This window comes from Manis javanica, chromosome 4 (assembly GCF_040802235.1).
Source record: "Manis javanica isolate MJ-LG chromosome 4, MJ_LKY, whole genome shotgun sequence".
Taxonomy (NCBI): Eukaryota; Metazoa; Chordata; class Mammalia; order Pholidota; family Manidae; genus Manis; species Manis javanica.
In genome coordinates this window covers 72,219,807-72,240,394 of record NC_133159.1, presented here as the reverse complement: position 1 = coordinate 72,240,394, position 20,588 = coordinate 72,219,807, and the positions used below count along the sequence as shown (strand labels likewise).

Here is a 20,588-nt window from a genome sequence, read left to right as displayed (position 1 = left end):
AACAGACCTATCTATATGTTGTCTACAGGAAACTCACTTCAGACACAAAGACATATACTGAAAGAAAGAAGGTGGAAAAAATATATTGAATGCAAATGAAAACAAAAATAAAGCTGGAGTAGCAATACTTTACACCAAACAAAATAGACTTTAAAATAAATTCTGTAACAAGAGACAAAGAAGGACATAACATAATGATAAAGGGATCAAAGAAGAGTACATAACAATTATAAATACATATGCATTCAAGAGCACCTTAAAGGTATATGTAAATATTAACGAATTTAAAGGGAAAAATTTACAGTAGTACAATAATAATAGGATTTTTAACACCATTCTTACATCAGTGGATAGATTATCCAGACAGAAAATCAATAAGAAAACAGAAGCCTTACATGACACATTAGACAAGGTGGACTTAACATAAATACACAGAACATTTCATCCAAAAACAGCAGAATACACATTCTTTTCAAATGCATGTGGAATATTCTCCAGGATAGAGCACGGTAGTCCACAAAACAATAAATGTAACAAGACAGAAATCATATCAAACATCTTTTCCAACCAAAATGTTATGAAACTAGAAATCAATTACAAGAGAAAAATTAGAAAACACACAAACAAGTGGAGGCTAAACATGCTACTACATACCTAATGGGTCAAAGAGGTAATCAAAACACCTTGATACAAATAAATGAAAACACAATGTCCCAAAATCTGTGTGATGTAGGAAAAGAAGTTTTAAGAGGGAAGTTTATAGCAATATAGATCTACCTCAAAAAACAAGAAAAATCTCAAATAAAAAATCTAACCTTACATCTAAAGGAACTGGAAAAAGAATAACAAACAAAGCCTGAAGTTAGCAGAAGGAAGAAAATAATAAAAATCATAATGGAGATTAATGAAATAGAGACTTAAGAAACCAGAGAAAAGATCAATGAAACTAAGAATTGAAAAGAAGCAAAATTGATAAATCTTTAGCCAGACTCATCAAGAAAGAAAGAGAGGAATCAAATACAATTAAAAATGAAAGAGAAGTTACAAATGGCACCACAAAAATATAAAGAATTATAGGAAATTACCATGAACAACTATATGTGAAAAATTTGGACTGTCTAGAAGAAATACATTCCTAAAAATACAATCTTCCAATACTGTATAAGGAAAAATCAGAAAATCTGAATTACCAGTAATGAAATTGAATGAGTAATTCAATTCAGAAAACTTAAAGTCCAGTAAACAGATAGCTTCACAGAATTCTACCCAAACATTTAAAGCAGTTAATACCTACCCTCAAACTATTCCAAAAATTTAGAGGGAGGAACACTTCCAAATTTATTCTATAACGCCAGCATTATACTGATACCAAAATCAAACAAGGACACTAGAAAAAAAAAGGAAAACAGGTCAGTATCCCTGGTGAACATAGATGCAGAAATCCTCCACAAAACATTAGCAAGCTGAATTCAACAATATTTAAAACAATCATACACTACAATCCAGTGGGATTTATTCCATGAATGAAAGGATGGTTCAATATCTGCAAATCAATCAACATGGTATATACCACATTAAGAAAATTGAGGATAAAAACCATATGATGATCATCTCATTAAATGCAGAAAAAGATGTGACAAAGTTCAGCATCTGTACATGATAAAAACTCAACAAAGTGGGTAAAGATGAAATATACATCAGTATAATAAAGGTGACATATGACAAACCCAAGCAACATCATACTGAAAGTTGAAAAGCTGTAAGTGTTCTTACATGTTCAGGAACAAGACAAGGATGTCTACTGTTGCCACTTTCTTTCAACATAGTACTGGAAGCCCTAGCCACAGCAATAAGACAAGAAAAAGAAAAAAAAGACATCCAAATTGGTAAGGAAGAAGTAAAACTATCACTATTTGCAAATGGTGTGATACTATTTATTTTTTAAAAACCTAAAGACTCCAAAAATACCTGTTAGAACTGATAAATGAATTCAGTAAAGCTACAGTATACAAAAAAAACACAGAGATCTGTTGCATTTCTTTTTACAAATGTAAGAGAAACAGAAATGAAGAAAACAATCGTTTACAATTGAATTTAAAAAGTACCTAGAATTAAATTTAACCAAAGAGGTAAAAAACAATCCTAGAACAAACAATCCTAAAATTTTTATAGAAATACAGAAGACTCCAAGTAAACAAAACAATCTTGAAAGAGAAAAAAAGCAAAAATGGAGATATCAATGCTTCCTGCTTTCAAACTATATCACAAAGCAATAGTAATCAAGACAGTATAGTACTGGAACTAAAACATACACATAGATCAATGGAACAGAAAAGAGAGCTCAGAAATAAACCCATGCTTATATGGTCAATTAATGTACAACAAAGGAGACAAGATCATATACACTGGGGAAAAGATAGTCTTTTCAATAAATTGTTCTGGGGAAACTGGATGCCTACATACATGCAAAAGAATTAAACTGGACTACTTTCTTACACCATACACAAAAAAATACTCAAAATGGAATAAAGACATAAATATAATACCTGAAGACATAAAACTCCAAGAAGGAAACATAGACATTAAACTCTTGGACATCCATATTAGCAATATTTTTTTTGATCTGTCTCCTTAGGCAAGGGCAACAGAAACAAAAATAAACAAGTGGGGCTACATCAAACTAAAAAACTTTTGCACAGTGAAGGAAACCATCAACAAAATGAAAAGGCAATCTACAGAATGGAAGAAAATATTTGCAAATGATGTATCAAAGAGGTTAATGCCCAAAATATATAAAGAACTCATACAACTCAATAGCAAAAAATACCCCAGCAATCTTAGTTTTTAAAATAGGAAGAGAACCTGAACAGGCATTTTTCCAAAAAAGATATGCAGATGGCCAACAGACATATGAAAAGTTGTTCAACATCACTAATTATCAGGAAATGGAAACCCAAACCACAATGAGATACCACTTCATACCTGTCAGAACGGCTAATATCAAAAAGACAAAGAAATAGCAAGTGTTGGCAAGAATGTGGAGAAAACAGAACCTTCATGCACTGTTGCTGAGAATATAAATTTGTGCAGTGACTATGGAAAACAGTATGGAGATTCCACAAAAAATCAAAAACAGAAATACCATACAATCCAGCAACTCCACTTCTGGGTGTTTATCTGAAGAAATTGAAAAAACTAATCCCAAATGCATCCCTATGGTCACTGTAACAATATTTACATTAGTTAAGATAGGGAAGCAATTTAAGTGTCCATCAATAGATGAATGGATAAAGAAGAAGATATGAAATGATGGATAGATAGATAGATAGATAGATAGATGATAGATAATTGATAGATAGATGATAGATAGATGATGCTGATAGATGATAGACAGATATAGATAGATAGATGATAGATAATAGATAGATAGATAGATAGATAGATAGATAGATAGATAGATAGATAGATAGATAGATTAGATAGATAGACAGAGATAGATAGATGATAGATGATAGATAGATAGATAGATAGATAGATAGATAGATAGATAGATAGATAGATAAAGAAATATTACTCAGCCATAAAAAAGGATGAGATCTTGCCATTTTTGACAACATGATTGGACCTGAAGGGTATTATGCTAAGTGAAATAAATAAGACAGAGAAAGATAAATACTGTATGATTTCAATTATATGTGGAATCTAAAAAAAAAAAGAAAAACAAACAGAAATAGACTCCTAAAAACTGATGATTGTCAGAGGGGAGAGGGGCATAGGGATGGACAAAATAGGTAAAGGGGATGAAGAGGTACAAATTTCCAGTTATAAAATGAATAAATCAAGGACATGTACAGTAGAGGGAATAAAGTGAATAATATTATAACAGCTATGTATAGTGGCAGATGTAACTAGACTTATTATGGTGATCACTTTTTAATGTATATAGATGTTGAAACACTGTTATATGCCTGAAACTGATATATTATATGTAACCTGTACTTAAATAAATAAATCATTAAATATAACCCTTTCTCATTAGTGGAAAATTAAGTAGCTGGTCCAGCTTAAATATTTTTCAGTCATTTTAACATTAAGTGAAAATGAAAGCTATTCTCATATCATGTATAACATATTTTACTCATCTGAAAATTCATATTATGTAACTGGACTTCATTCCTTCAATGCTTTTCATAGCAGAATCATTATGAGATTCTCTTTATTTTAAATAATTCAGTGCTTATGATATTCTTGGTGTCATTGAAATTCAATCCTTTGAAATTATTTAGTGGAGTGGAACTAAAGAAATTATTATACATTTGGCTTTCTATTTTTGGAGGAAAAAAAATATTCCACATTGACTGTATCATCTGAATTCACAAATACTTAGATCCAGCTGCGAAATTGATTATTTTTGCATGTGGTCTCTTTAGGGTCCAATAGGGGAACAAGGAGAGAGAGGAGAGCCAGGAGCAGAGGGATATAAGGTAATACAGATTTCACACCTCCTGTATTTCATTTGGGCTCTCTGGTTCTGTTCATTTTCAAATGAAAATGAGCATCATTGATGGTAATTAGACTGTCTTATGGTTTTGATCCTAGAAGCCTACCTCTTTGTACTTTCTGTTTCTTCTTTCCAGAAACACCTTCATTTCCTCCCTTGCTGCTTTTTTTCTCATCATTCAGATCTCAGCTGAAATGTTATTTCTTGAGAGGCCTTCTTTATCCATCACTTTTTGTCATGTTTCTTGATTTCTTTCATGACCTTTAATGCTATGTGTATTATTTTACCATTTTTTGTACACATTCTTTTTGTTTATTGTCTGTCTTCCTCCACCAAGGTGTAAGATCTATGAGAATGAGACTCTTATTTGTTTTTTTTATCATTATATCCCCACTTTCTAGAACACAAAGTTCCCAGTATAGTAACAATTCAATAAAAAGTCAAATAGATGGGTGAATGCCATTATATTCTCAAGCCTTGTGTCAATTCTTACCCTCTTCCATTCTTGGAAAGATTTTATGTGGCCAACTTCATAAGCCAAGATTATATTAGACTATGTGTAAAATTTATTCAATGTCATTTTCTATTAGCACATTTGTGTGAAGGGTGTTCTGTATTCCTGACTTACTGTTCTTTTCCCTTTTGTTTATGATGCCAGTTTCTAAACAAAATGTTCATTTGCTAACTCTCTCTTATAGTTCCTTTTTTCCTTTGCTCCCAATATTCTCTGCCTGCTTACAATATTATATAACCTTTACTTAAATAAATCCTATCTATTTTATAATCCAGTTCAAACCACTTTTCCCTTGACCCACTCTAGCAGCACTCTTTCCCTCTTTGTAGTTCTATATTTACTGTTTATAGAAACTATTCAGTACAAGTATTTTTGACCATCTTCTGTTGCTAATTATTTTTAATGTGCAGATATCTTAGCTCCCCAATTTGCATATGATTTCTTTCTTATATAATGTCTTTTTCTGAGCCCTGTACCTAATAGTATATAAATGCACATAAACATAATTCATTTTTAATAGTGAATTAATGGGTTATTTGATCCAATATATACCTCTTGTGTGTATAAGTTTTGTGATAACGTCTGAAATTAAGCCTTAAGTAGCAGGGATGAATGAACAACTGGTAGGTAGATAACTACCATTAATAAATTGATTTTCTCAAGCCCAAAATGTGAAAAATCAATTTTCACCTCCTAAAACTCTCTGAAGGAAATGATGAAGATAGCTATAAATGTTTGTGAAATTATTGTGATGTCCATCTTATAATTTTTCCAGTTTCAGAGAAACTTTTTTAAGAAAGATATACACATATTCTGTTTCCAATTTTATAAAGTTTGTATGTACAAATGTTCCCTAATTGAAGAAATCCAGTGGATTTACTTGAAGTACCTTTTCTTTGGGTTGAGAAGCCAACCCACTGCTTCCAGCATAATTTGAAAAGCTTCTTAAATTTCCTTTGCTTTTTCTGTGTAAGACTTCTCCACACATGCTCAGGAAATCAGGTTATTGCAGTATCTTATTTTGGCCTCTACCAACTACAAAACATTTGGTAACTAAATTAGCATATTTACTGGCAAACAGTCTACTCTTCTATTGAAACAGGAAAAGAATCTCTTCACCTGATTAACAGAAGAAAAACTCTGCCCCCATTATTCTGGATAATCACACATTCTTCAGAAATTCTTCTTTAGAGGAAAACTTTTCCCTAGGCTCACTATGGAACCTATTTTTCCTTCCTCATTCCACACATACTCCTGATGAAATTTTCAACTGTGGATGTTTCATGAACTAGTTTGATCCACGTCTTCTCTTCTGTTGAATTCTATCCTTTGTCCTTATGCTATAGGGATCATTTTATCATTTGTTGGTAGTTTGTACTATATAGCTCTCTCCTGCCAGGCAACCACACCAATTTTACTGCTTAGACATCTCAAAGTCATGAAATTCCCACACTTATCCCCTGCCAAGTTTTCTCAAGCACAAATTTGATTCATACAGGGGAACCATGCTTTATTTAGAGTTGGAGTATTCTATTGTAGCCTTGGGTGATATTTTTAAAATGTTTGCTTTTTTCTTTATGGATATTGTATATGCTATCATTTTACTCTAGTAAACTGATGCTTAGCATTACCATCAAGCTTTTTCTCTTATTGTGCTAAAGTACACATAACATAAAGTGTACTGTTTTAACCATGTTAAAGTGTACAATTCAGAGAAATTTAGTACATTCACAGTACTGTGTAGCCATCACATGCTACGTAGTTTCAGAGCACCTTCATCACCCCGGGAAGGAAACCTCATATCCATTAAGCAGTCACTATTTCTCCCTGCCTCTGGCAACGACTAGTGTTGTGCTTTTTTGTCTCTATTGATTTATCTATTCTAGATACTTCATATAAATGGAATCATAAAATTTAGAACCTTTTGTGCCTGGCTTCCTCACTTAACATAATGTTTTCAAAGTTCATCCGTGTTGTCGAATGTATCTTACAGCTGAATAATCACCAAGCTTTTTAAAAACACTTTATACTTCACAAATATTCTTACAGTTGTAAGAACTCATGATTATCCCATTGGAGAAAAAAAATAGAATGAATAATGCAAATTTTGTTTCCATTTTGCTGTCAGAAATTTTTTTAAACCCCTCTCTCCATCCTTTGCTTTTTTTTCCTCTTTAAGAAACTAAGACTTACAAAAGTCAAGTGTCTTGCTCATTATCATCAATAAATACTAATTAGATGTCATTATATGTGACATATTTATTTCCTCTCACATAAAAAGTGTCATATATTAGAAAATCTCTGGTCATTCAGCATATATTTGAGTGTCTGCCATGGACCAGGAGCAGAGCCAGGTGCCATAAATATAACACCGGACAGCCCAGACACAGTCCCTGCCTTCATGGACATCACATACAGCCGACATATAGAATAAGAACCTTTAGTTAGTATAAAAACAGGTGTAGTAAGTTATACCTTTCACCCAGAAAACTATACATCACATAGGTCAAGGTAAATTCATTTGAGGCTTGAGAGAGCCAGAGGATATAGTGGGAATAGCATGTTATACTGCCAACATCCACATTTAAAACATGAAGATACTTAAGATTAAGTCAGACTAAACTTGAGTGAGATGAAGTCCTAGAAGTACATTGAATAAATTGTGTTGTATCTCAACTTCATTTTACTTTGGTTTGGCAAAGGCCATAGAATTTTTTGCACACAATAAAATAACAATAACTAAATCATCACTTGGTCATCACTTAGAATCATATCCAAGTAGCTATTGGACATGATTTCCAGGCACCTTAAACTCGGGATGTCCCAAACTGTAGTATTATCATCCTCCCCAAACCTTATCCTCCTCTTTTTATATTCTCAGTCCAGTGAATGGTACCACCAGACATCCAGATGTCCAAGCCAGTAAATGAATCCTCTCTCTTTGTCTTTGTCATTCTGTCTGTCTTGATTCCTCTCTTTTCTCCCTACTATCTCTCACTCCTCTCCTTCTCTGTTCATCTCTCAAATTCAATGGACCACTTCTTTTGACTTCTTAAGTATCTCTGGAACTTAAGGCTTTAAGCATTTTTGCCTGAACTATTTTACTAGTTTTCCAACTGGGCTTACAATCCTGGGTCATAGCCCTCTCAAGTTCATTCTCCACTCAACATGTTCTGTCAGATGAGTCTCCAGTTATTCCCCCTACTATTCCCTCTGCCAGAATATCTTCCTTTTGCTTTACTACTTGGAATAGTCATCCTCCAAGATTCAGCTTATCACTTCCCTTGAAAAAAAAATCCTTTCCAGGCTTCCCTCAGCCATCCAATTCATTCCACCACTAACATAATCAGGCAAAATCAATCATTTCCCCATATCCTTTTCTCTATACATTTATAATAATATTTACTATAGCATATTCAGTTTTTACCACTGCAGAAAAAAATGGCTTCTGCCAAACTTTATCAGAATGGAAAGCACCAGAGGGAGTATAGAGAAACTCCTAGAAAACAAGTGTGTTTTTGATTGAGATTTCTGTCTAGACTTCACAAAGCCAAGAGAGGCAACTGGCTATTCTATGATCATTCTGAAAAGGTCTCTGTAAAACTACTGATGAGAATGGTGGCAAAATCTTAATTGGCCACTATTGTTTTGAGTTTTGTGGTTTGCTTATATTCTTACTCTCACTTCACTCCATAACTTCAGCTTTTCACCAATTACTTCTCTCCTGATTCCTATTTAATCAATAACATGTAGTAGTCATTTTCCTTGTACCAAGTTCCTTCTTGATTGACTCAATTCTGTTATTTGCTAATTCCGTTTATGTTTTGCTGAGAAGGGTCATGTATGATACTGGTTTTCTATAGTCCATGTGCTATAGAAAGCTTTCCAAACTAGCCTTTCTCTCTTGCCACTGTTCAGTCCCTTAAACACAATTTCTGTCCTTCATCAGGAAATTGGATCTCAAAATCATAAACATTTGTCTCAATGCAAACAAAGATGGCTTCATTTTGATCTTTCTGTGAGAATACTGTTAGCTTATGTATGCAGTCCTTTCTTCTTCTAGCCCAGCAAAAAGAGATATACCTGTTAACTGTCATCCCCAAGACTTTCCTTCTATAATATACAGAGAGTAGGAAGAAATGAATCTGAAGTGACTGTAGGGGAAGAGATGACAGAAATACTATGCTGAATTATTCATGTCTACCTCTCACCTGACATGCCTTTAGGTTGTTGCTAGTTTCTGTTTACATGCTTGTAAAGGGAAATGTGGTAAGTCAACATTTCCTCTGAGGAGGGCTAGGGTAGTGACAGATTGCTGAATGTCAATTGATGTGTCTTAGCATTATATACAGTAACAACTCCCAGTCTTCAGCCCAGTAAATCTATCCAAACAGCTCTGAACTTCATAAAATGGGGGCTATAGTACATTTCTACATTGGGAATAGAGTGAAAAAGAAATTTATTCTCAAACTATTTATTCCTTTGGTTACTTACTGCATTGGTTACCTGAGCCTGCCTTTACAAATGATCACAAACTGGGAAGCCAATAATAAAAAATTTATTTTCTCACAATTCTTGATACCAGAACTCTGAAATCAAGGTCAACAGGGCTATGGTCCCTCCAGGGACTCTAGGGAAGAATCCTTCCTTGCCTTTCCCTGCGTCTGGTGGCTGACGCTGTTCTTTGAGGCTGTGTCACTCTGGTCTCTGCCCCTGCCTTTGCAGGCCCTCTTCTTTGGCTTGTTACTGTCCCCCCTCTCTGTGGCTCTTTAGGGACCACACGGATAATCCAGGATAATCTCTTTTTAATATCCTTAATTTAATGATATCTGTAAAGACCCTTATTCTAAATAAGATCACTTTAGCAGGTTCTGGGGATTAGGACATAAACATCTTTTGGTGGGCCACCATTCAACCCACTGCAGTGCCTATATGAAAAATAAAAAACTCTATTACTTTCAGTAATCCTAATATCTAGTGACTATTATGTTCTATACTATTTCCAAGAGAGAATCATAATCTCTGATATTTAAATAGAATTTTACAACATTTTGCTACCATTCTAAGCGATGATACCCTATGCTCTAAATCACATGTCTTTACTGACTCCATAATAATCTTTTCTATTCCTAGGGTCATGTGGGTTTAGCAGGACCAAGAGGTGCCACTGGACAACAAGGCCCCCCAGTACGTTTTGAAAGCATTCTTTCTAATTCTAGAATTTAAAAAATATGAATTTTAATATATCTTATTTGGTCTCTGCTTCATATGTGATTTCTGTTTTGGTTCCTATTAAGGGTGAGCCAGGTGACCAGGGTGACCAAGGACTAAAAGGAGAGAGAGGATCTGAAGTAAGTTAAAATTGTTTAAGATAATTTGAAATTTATTGTAGGCTTGAGAAAGCAGAGGCACAATGAGTTGCTGTTCACTGTAATTTAAATGATAATTCTTCATTCCAGATCCAGGATCACTGTAGGCTCTGCTCTAAACAGGTTATTTGTCAATAATTGTGCTAAAACATGATTATTTATTAATTCATGTGTTTTGACTGCCGTCCAATTTCCCTTTACCTGCCGCCTACTCTGGCTCTGTGAAAATTGCCTAAGGTTGTCCCAAACTAATTATCTCTCCTTGGGAGTTCAAGCAGAAATAGCAACAAGCCTTAAAACCATCATTGCAGAGTGAAAACCCATCAGTCAAATCTATTAGCTGTTGTAGAAAGGTAGAAATATTTTGACTATGTAATAAAGACTCATAATTACTAAAGTATTTTTTCTGTACAAATCAATAATTTGTTATTAAGCAAACTAAAAATCTGCTGGCTTATGGAATTGAGCCATCTCTTTCCCTGTTCATTCACAGGTGTTCCTCAACCTCCTTGTAAATTTGTTGCATTACAACCTGGCTTTGTAATTTGCACCATCAGTTCATTGCTGCTCTGCTTTTCATGACATTCTGATTTCACCTGCTGTTTATTAAATTAAATTTTTAGAAGATGGCCTCAATTTCAATAATAAATTAGGTGAGAATGAATAAAAAATCATGAATTTAAGACTATGTTTCCCCTACTTTGTTAAGCAGTCATCACCCACATTTGGATTTCCTACTTGTGGGAGTAGGTAATAAATGGACTAAGTAACAAAATTGGGTTGAATCTGATATTACATGAGAATTCATTCACCTAAAGCTATTTTGAATAATCTTAGCATCTTTCTAGTAACTCCCTGTCAGCTTCCCTAATAAATAAGAATTAATAATAAACAATGAATAAAAGTAACCCATTGAAGGCAAGCATTACCAAGAAAAAATGCAGACAAAGAAGATAGTTGTCTCACTCACTCAGAATTCTTAATACCCAAATCGGCAAAAGTAGTGGAAAAAGAGGTGAACCCAGGACACTGGGACTGCTTAGTGCCTAAAAACATGAGTGCTCTCCCAAGGTTTGATTCTAACATATGTAATTTTTTACAGTTAGTACTTTCATATTCTAGTGTTTCGTTGTTTGTCTTTTGTTTCGTTGTGCGTTTTTTTTTTGAGGTATCTCAAGAAGAATTTTTTTTAATGTTTTTAGTATCTGTCAAAATGTTACAGTGAAAATCAAATATTCTTACTAGACAGCTGCATTTCTAGCCTACCCGGTCAGCTCATCCTGGGTACTGTAACTGAAAGGTGATGAAGAGCCATGGTTTAAATTCTGTATAATCCAGGGGAACTAGTTCTTTCCTACTTTGGGCAATACTGGCATACAGTCCAAGGTTACATTTAAAAGCCTCTTAGAATTTAATATAGTAATAATTGCTACAAGAATAGTCATTGACCAAGTATTATTCACTAGGGACACCTTCGGTGGGTCCTGCCCAATTGCTGTCATCTTGTTTTTGCAAAGCTTTAAATTTGTGTTTTAGTTTTAGAAATTGTCCTTGAAAATCATCTGGAGAACCCTCTCATTTTTCAGATGAAGAACTTTAAGTCTCAGAGAGATTATGAATTACCTAAGACCACAGAACTACTTAATAGAACCAACAATAGAAATTTCATTTCCTGACTCCTATTATTACACAAAAGCCTTCTATTTTGAAATATTTTATAAATTAAATAAAGTATGGATTAATTTTACTTAACCAACTAATTCATTTGTTGAGCCCTCAGTGGTGAATCGGCAGACAACTGTAAAGAAAAGTTAGAGCAAGTCAAAACCAACTGCAGAACCATTATGTTTTTTAGAAGACTTTTGTAATGCAAAGGTAATAAACTGGGTTGTAATGGCTTTCAAAAACTAAGACTGAAGCCAAAATCTTACTTTTCTCCCAAAACAAAATACCAGATTTTAGTGAATTGAAATTTCTTGGTTAAAAAAAAAGAAGAGAAACAGTTTAATTCTTGCCTAACTCTTTCAGTCTGTGTTTATATGTTAAAGCTACCCTCTCTAACAAAATTAGAACTAGCAAAGTATTGCAGTAACTGTCCTTCAGCTTCATTTAAATAAAAAACAAGCCAACAAGGGTTTGGACTATAGTGACACCTTGTCCATTATTGGAAGAGTCAAACTATCTTCTCTATAGTCTGTGAACTGATACAATCCCAATGAACAGAAAGCTGTTTTAAATGGGTCTTATTTCAAATGGGCCATTCTGTTTTTCAAAGCTAGCCAAACCAAAAAAAAAAAGCACAATTTTACAATCACTCTAAAGACTATATGTAAAATTAACTTGCCTTTCTTATTATGAGGATAGAAAGGTCTGTTTGTACAATATGAGTAAGTTAAGTTTGAAAGTAGTATAGAATACTTAATAGCTTTATTATATTTGAATTCTGGGATTGGTTGAAGAGTGACTTTTTATTCCGTCTTATAATACCAAATTAATCATCTACCAACACTTTATAAAACAACATATTTTCTTTGTCTTTGACCCAATCTGTAATTTCATTCTGAACAGACCACCTCTGTTTAGGATTAATGTGTACTAGTGTTTGGCTTTTACTTTAGTTATGGGACTATCCAGCAATTCCAATTTTAAGATTTTTTGTTAAATGCACATGTTCAGAAAAGGTACCAATGTTCTACACTTTGTTGATCTCTTTGTATTTAAAACCACCTTTGTTAAGACTGGTTTTTGTAGCTGGCCTATTTCCTTTTAGTTACGGTGCCAACAATTGTAATAAGGATTATTACTCTTCTGAAATAATCCCTAATGTAATGGTCATCCCAAAGTGTGATTCATTTGTGATGATATGTGAATCTCTTTGTTTTTATTTTGGTATTTGAATATTTGAAGTAAAAACACTCACATACACGTGTAGCATTTCTGAACCTTATGCCGTTAACCCAGGTACACTAAAAGTATAGCTTTGTTTATGTTCTTTATAACAGAACTTTAACATTTGTCCTCATTGCCCATCCTGCCTGGAAGTAGAAACCTGATGGGTGGAAATTAATCAATTGATTGTCTTTAACTCCATCCACTCAAATATCCTGTGTCTGATTTAGAGTTTTCCCCATTTGCTCTTCAGTCATATGTTCACATGAGTGGCCACTGAAATGCTCCTCATCCCCCTGGGTCCCCAGGGACCATCATCCCACTACGTTGGCATCTACTTAGGCCCTTTTGGCAGCAGCTCTTTGATCTATGCTGCTGTGTACAGCTGTTTTCTCATCTCAGGTACAAAGTCTCCTTAGCCTCTAAGGACCATATACTCCTGTTCTTGGCCTCATGAAAATTACATTCTGCTATTTCACATACCACACTCGGTGCCTGGGGGGCTCAGATTTTCTCAAACCCACTAGACATCTTATGCAGATATTCTACTCTATTACTGACAGAGCAGTTTATGTGGACTTCTCAATGAGTCTCCCTAGCTATCATCTCAATCCAAATTTGTCTGGGGGTATTATTGTTTCTTTACACTCCAAGACTTGAGGGCAGAGTTGGGTCAATGGCTCTTCTCAGAGATACCTGTCAGTGTCTAACAGTCTTGAATCTCTTCTGTTTTTCTTCTTACCTTTCACAAATTTGCAAATTTTTATATCCCCTTAGGCAGGAAAAGTTCTCTTACATTATTATAATTCTTCTAAATTTGTTCTTTATGGCATAAATTTTATGACTTTATAACCTTGTTTTTGCGTCCTTTATAACATTATTTTTGATATTCAGATAGACTTTTAATATTTTAAAATCAAGTTTTTGTATTTTAAAAATATATTCTTCTCAAAGTACTAAATTATTCTCAAACTATTATACCAGCATGAGTTTCAGAGGACTATTTTGAAATTTGTAAGATAAGGAAAAGTCTATTTTAAAAATAAAAAATGTAAAATAGATCTGGCACTTTGCATAAAAAGAAATACCTTGAAGGCAAAAGCACACTGACTGACATATTTGAATATCATCACAATATATATACTATATAATTAGTGCTACTCAAGATAATTGAAATCAAATTTTTTTCAATATTTATAAGTCTTTATTTCCTTATTTTACTTCTTTATTGTGTTCTGAAAGATATATTTTATTATAGGGATCTTATGTTCCAGAAATTGTACTTTTCTCAACTAAATCTAAAATTTGGCCACCAACTGTCCCATTTTCTGATATCCTTACCCTTAAAAAGACTTTACATTGGTGACTTTTTAAGGCAAGTAAAATAGTTTTCGAAACTGAAGATAGAACCCTTCATCTATTATCTCCCATTATCATATTATAAGAAAGTTGGATTTTTATCTCATGGAAAATGCCCCTTTTTCTTAGTAACTGCGTATACTGTTTCTTAAATTTGTTTAAGGTCATTTTTAGAAGATGTAATATGCAATTATTTATTTTGTTATTGTTGTCAAATTGGATCTCTGATACAATTTATCTTCAAACTTGAGTAACTTAATATCCCATTTTGGTGGAATTATCCTGTTTGTGAAAAACTTTTGATGAGTTCTGAGAAGTTTATCTGGTAGTGACAGGGTGCTCCTTTTTCTTATTTGTGAAGTAGGTCACTCTCTCCCACATTTTTCTTTTTAAAACAATTTTAGATTATCATCAGAATAATGGCATGATTTGCAAGTACAAAGTTCCTAACTATCTTGGCCAGCCAGTTACTGCTGAATCAATTATGATTTAAAACATTGCACACATGGAAAAACAAACAGTTCCGTGGGAAATAAATATATTTTCTTTGATTCACATGTTCTTCTCTGTGCTTCCAGATAAACACATTTTTTGGTTATTGGTTCATGACCCTAGCTACACCATAAGTACCTTGCAATCAGGAACTTTGACTTTGCATCCCAGCACATAATCAAGGCCCTGATACATAATGCTCAATAAATGTTTACTGAAGTAAGTACTCAGACACTTAATTCAACAGGAGATAAAGGCCCTGCCTGAAACTAGGGACATTTATTAAATAATCTATTTAGTCCCCTTTTAGAATTATAATCTAAATTCTTAAATCATAGAATTGAAATTAGATTTAAATTCATAGATGATCTAGCCAAATTCTCTCATTTTCAGGTGAGGAAAATGACTCCCAGGAATATGAAATGACAATCCCAGTGATAATACAACTAGTTGGCAATAGTACTTGCTGGAGTGTCCCAGTCTCAGCATTTTTTTCTATACCTCCAGCTTTATTAAGTTTATTACAATCAATTGACAACTATACTTAACATTTTCAGGGGCCTGATGGGAAAAAAGGAGCTCCTGGTCCTTCTGGGAAACCTGGGATTCCTGTAAGTAACAGGGCTTTTTCACCTTTCTTGTTTTTCTAAATTTAATTGGCAACAGTAGCAAGCCAAAAAGTTTGGGGCCAATTATGACAAGTGTTGGATAAATCAGACTGTCTTAAAAAATAATAGTTAAGCCCATGCTGGAACACAGAGGGAACAAAATATGACCATTAGCTCAAGACCAAGCTTACTGTTTAAATGTGAGCCTCGGTGACTGCAGGATACTATTTTTATGGTGTTATGGAGCCCTCTTTGTGGACTCATGCTACTCTGATGGTGAACCGTTAAAAACATGGAACTTGGCATCATGACTAAATGGTTGGTGACAAAGGTCAGAGATCTTCAAGCATGAATAAAAAGACATGAGCTGGATTTTAATTGAAGGACTTGGCTTTTCATTTTCCTGGCAATTAAAAAAGAAAGACTTAGAAAAAATATTCTTAATCCTTTCACCACCAAACAAAGATTAATTTTATCTTAGCCATTTGTTTTCTCCTCTGGCCTAGTAAATATGTGTTGACTGACTTATTAGCAAAGATTTGCTTCCTGCTGGTCTCACCAAACCACAGGTTAGATGCCTGTTGTGGGTGGCCTGTGCTGGTTCAAAAAAAGTAGAAAATATGAAAATAAACTATAAGCACATTTAGATCAGATTCCTATAGGTAATATCATTTCCCAAGAGTAGAAACAAAATGTTCATACCTTTACTCAATCATATAATCATCCAACTCAAAGCTCAACAAAAAAGAACCATAATTTGTTTCTTGGAAAAATAATACAATACAAGGTTTTGCAGATGGTGAATGACAGCCTGTATCCTAAGCTGACAGCTACATATAATTGACCTTTTTTCCATTATCGGATAAAGTGTGGACTGGCACAATGAGAAACAGCAGAGTTACACTAGAGCTGAAACGGTTACTCAGCACATTGCTGATTAGCTTGGCATTTTGGCTTCAAGAACTTTTAAAGACAGTTACCTCATCTGTTGAATCCAAATAGTAAACCATTAAGGAATCCATCCAGGAAGCAGAGGAAATTTTTTTCTGGGATAGAGTATTAAAAATGTAAATATCCCACCCCCACCCCCAAATATAAAGATACTTGTCATTTAAACACCTATACAGCATCTCTCTATAATCCAAGTAATTTTTAATTACCAAGGGACTTCCAGGTTTACCAGGGTCAAAAGGCATGCAAGGACACCATGGAGCAGATGGCATTTCGGGAAACCCTGGAAAAGTTGGGCTACCAGGAAAACAGGGACTTCCTGTGAGTAGATTGAATCTCTCTTTACTTTGTATTTATTATGCATAAGTGTCTCCTTGCTAGACAATAGATATTTTGGCTTTCCTCAATTTGACACTAGCTCAGATTAAGCCAATTATTTCTTTACTAGTTATTTTGGAATTCATGATTTCCAGGGAATGTCAATGAGTACATTCTCTTGGGTATTTTATATCTGATAACCCATAGTATTAATAATTTACATCATTTTTACATTTTTGTAAATAAGAACCATAAAGAAGCAAAATTTTAGAGACTCTACAACCTGGCTGTGTTTTGAGTTCATCAGATATCTTAAGCTGTCCTTCAAACATTTAAGTCTTGGCCGTAATTCAAGGTAGGTTCTGCCAAAAGTAATTTTCTCTTTACTTTTATGCCCTCGGTACTTTATAAAAATTGTGATAATGTTTTCTCTGTGTTCATCTAGTGGTGATGAAATGGTATAGATTATCTTACTTTTATGTAAATTTCTATCTGATTCATTTTATCAGAAATTTTAAAATCATATTTTTGTTCATTTAGCCATTTCTCCCTTTTCCTCCCTTAAAGTCATGATAGTCTAGATATTTTTTTGTTATCCCATGTTTTGTTTTCACTCAAAATATTAGAATAATTAACCACTTTCAAGAACAGTAAAATTTACCTTTTACATTTCCACATTTGGATATTGTTATCTATTGACCTATTTTTCTTTTCTTAAACAAAGATCAATCTTAGTGATTTATTTACATGTAGCATGATGATGTACATAAACTCAAACCCAAACTTACAGTCTTTTTTCACTATGATGAGTTATCTCATTTGTAAAATAAAATAAAATTAAGAAACTATTACCTAGCCAATTTAATTCGGTCAGAAATAAATACCTAGCCAGATTCTGAAAAGATGAGTATTTTTGAGAGGGCACGGTTTCTATTTGTTTTGGAGGCAATATGTCAGGACATCAGATCATTAGGGTAAGGCCTAGAAAACTTTGACAGGGAGTGATTTTTTAATTAAAATAGACATTTTGTAGACTTCTGCCATTAACATCCATCTGGTTAAGAGAGGGCTTCCTTTTGAGATTCCACTCTTAAAAGGAGCTTATGCACTAGATCTTCATTTTCATGCTGCTCTCCAGGCTCACCAGATAATAGTCTTAAAAAGAAGTTGTGAATTTTTAAAAATAAAACACTTTGAATTGGTCTGAGACTGTATTTCTGTGGATTAAGTTTTATGGGAAATGTTATAGTCTTACCCTATGGTTTTGAATAAAATTTTGAGACTTGAAACAAGGAAATACACATTTCAAAATATTTCATATTTCTTGCTGCTGAGCTCAGGTTTAATTATGGAGGTGGAGTGTGTGTGAATGTGTCTAGTAGTTTATAAGACTAAAAAGTGAATTTTAAATACTAATAAAGCAAACAGATTTATTTAATTACTAGGAAGAGAAAATCATTTGTTCTCTGGCTAAAATGCTACCCATCCAGATACTCATTCCAGATATGAATAATAGAAACCAGGTTCCTACATGTATATGTTTAAGAAAATTTTCAGATATTTAGTAGATAAGATACTAATCAGACATTAGTAACAGGTCAACTTAGTTACTTTTTACATCAAGGTCACTTAATAGTTCATGTGACAGACAGCTTATTTCTGGCAATACGGGAAACCTGAAGTTCCCCCTAGAAAGAATTGAATTCCATGGAATGCAAACATTGATTTGGATTACAAAAATCTGAACCTTTTTCTCTGCATAAAAACAGCAATGTGGCGGTAATTGTGATCTGCTGCTGGTTTCTAGCAACAAAATAAACATTTTCTAACAACCCTACATCCTTCTGCAATAGTGCAATAACACTTAAAGGACAGTAATTTGATGGCTAAGAGAAAATTGATACTAAGTGTATATAAAATACTCTAAACCTTATGCCTAGAATCTGCCACACTATTTTGATTATCTGCATGTGTGAAGGCTCATCCGTGAAATAAAATCACTGGTTCTATGTAGAATAGACAAGAAGGAAGGGGACTTAAGGTCAGATGCTAAGGCCACTTGCACACTGAGGGTGATTCCAAAACCCATTTAGGATTCTTGATTATCAAAGGGCTGTTTGGTTACAACCAACCAAACGTGGGTACATGAATTGCCCATTTGTATGGATTGCCCCAAGTTCTGCCCATTGGAAAGAGTTTTCTTCATTGAGATCTTTCAGGCTTTAATGCAACAGCCATGCACTTCTACCTGATACTGACATTCAGTGTAGCTCTTTCTATAAATTAGGCCTGAGCTTTTTCTTCCTCTATTAACTGGCAAAGGTAATTCTCTGGGAAGGCTAAAGGAACAGTAATATCCTGGAAATCTCAATTGCCTGCTTACATATTTTGTTCATGCTTTCTGGACCTGCCAGGGCCCAGTCTCAATATATACTATTTCCATTTAGGAGTAGAATGCTACTGTGCACATCCAATTTTATGATTCAGGGGGTCAGATATCACCCAGTTCATAATGGGCAGTTCAGGGCACATAGCCATTTGATGTTTCAGTGTCAGTTACTCAATTTTAACCAGAGCAAACCTGGAACTTCTTTCTAAATGGGAAATTATGTTTGACAAAAGAAGGCATGGTTTACCTCCAAAACTTCGTGGATATAAGTTATGATTCTCTTATGAGGGGTTGTCAAAGATCCCTATAGCATTTCTATCAGCCACGGATCCTTCTGTTATCACTGAATCTACTCACTCATGAGGTGCAAATTACAAGGTAAGTTACAGAGCATCCTGAATCTGCTGCAGTGCCTTCTCTCAGGATCCACTCAAAACTAGCAAGCTGGCAAAGAATAGGTATCTTTCCAAAGGAGATACCCAAATAACCAGTAATCACATAGAAGATGCTCAACATCACTAATTATTAGATAAATCTAAGTCAAAACTGCAATTAGATACCATTTCATAACGATTAGTCTGGCTATTATCAAAAACAAAACAACACAACAGCAAACAAACAAAAAAACAGAAAATAACAAGCATGGGTAAGGGTAGAAAGGCATCAGGACCCTTATGTATTGCTACTGGGAGTGTAAAGTGGTGCAGGTGCTGTGAAAACAGTACGGTGGCCCCTGAAAAATGAAACATATAATTACTGTATGATCCAGCAAATCTACTTCTTGAGTATATGCCCAAAAGAACTGAAAGCAGAAATTCAAACGGATTATTTGTACACCATTGTTCGTAACAGCATTATTCACAATAGCTAATGGGCGGCAATAACCCAAATAACCACGGACAGTTAAATAGATAAACCAAATGTTTTACATATTGACTCCAAAGTCCAGAGATGTTCACCAAACATTGTGCTCCTTGCACTGCGATGAGCAGTACAAAGGGCAGTCACTTGCCTCCGTTTCAGAGGAGATGCGCTGGTGTACCCCCTAAACCACTGCTCCTAGAAGCTTCTTCCATTTAGCAAGTCCTGAACTTTTCAATCCTAGCCTCTGGCGTATCTTTAGGATCCTTGTTCTTTTTCAGTGTCCAGCCCCAGTTAGTATGATGTCCTCAGTTTAATGGACCTGCATGATTTTTTG

General features: G+C 34.2%; 1 protein-coding gene across 4 annotated transcripts in view; it reads left to right on the top strand.

Moving 5' to 3' along the window:
- The window catches only part of COL24A1 (collagen type XXIV alpha 1 chain), a 364,470-nt gene that overhangs the window by 284,205 nt on the left and 59,677 nt on the right, over positions 1 to 20,588 (top strand). For all 4 annotated transcript variants that reach the window (XM_073234227.1, XM_073234226.1, XM_073234225.1 and 1 more), the window contains 5 exons: positions 4,431 to 4,484; positions 10,149 to 10,202; positions 10,313 to 10,366; positions 15,682 to 15,735; positions 16,897 to 17,004. In XM_073234227.1, coding sequence (XP_073090328.1) covers positions 4,431 to 4,484; positions 10,149 to 10,202; positions 10,313 to 10,366; positions 15,682 to 15,735; positions 16,897 to 17,004 — 324 coding nt within the window. The remainder of the gene's footprint in view (positions 1 to 4,430; positions 4,485 to 10,148; positions 10,203 to 10,312; positions 10,367 to 15,681; positions 15,736 to 16,896; positions 17,005 to 20,588) is intronic.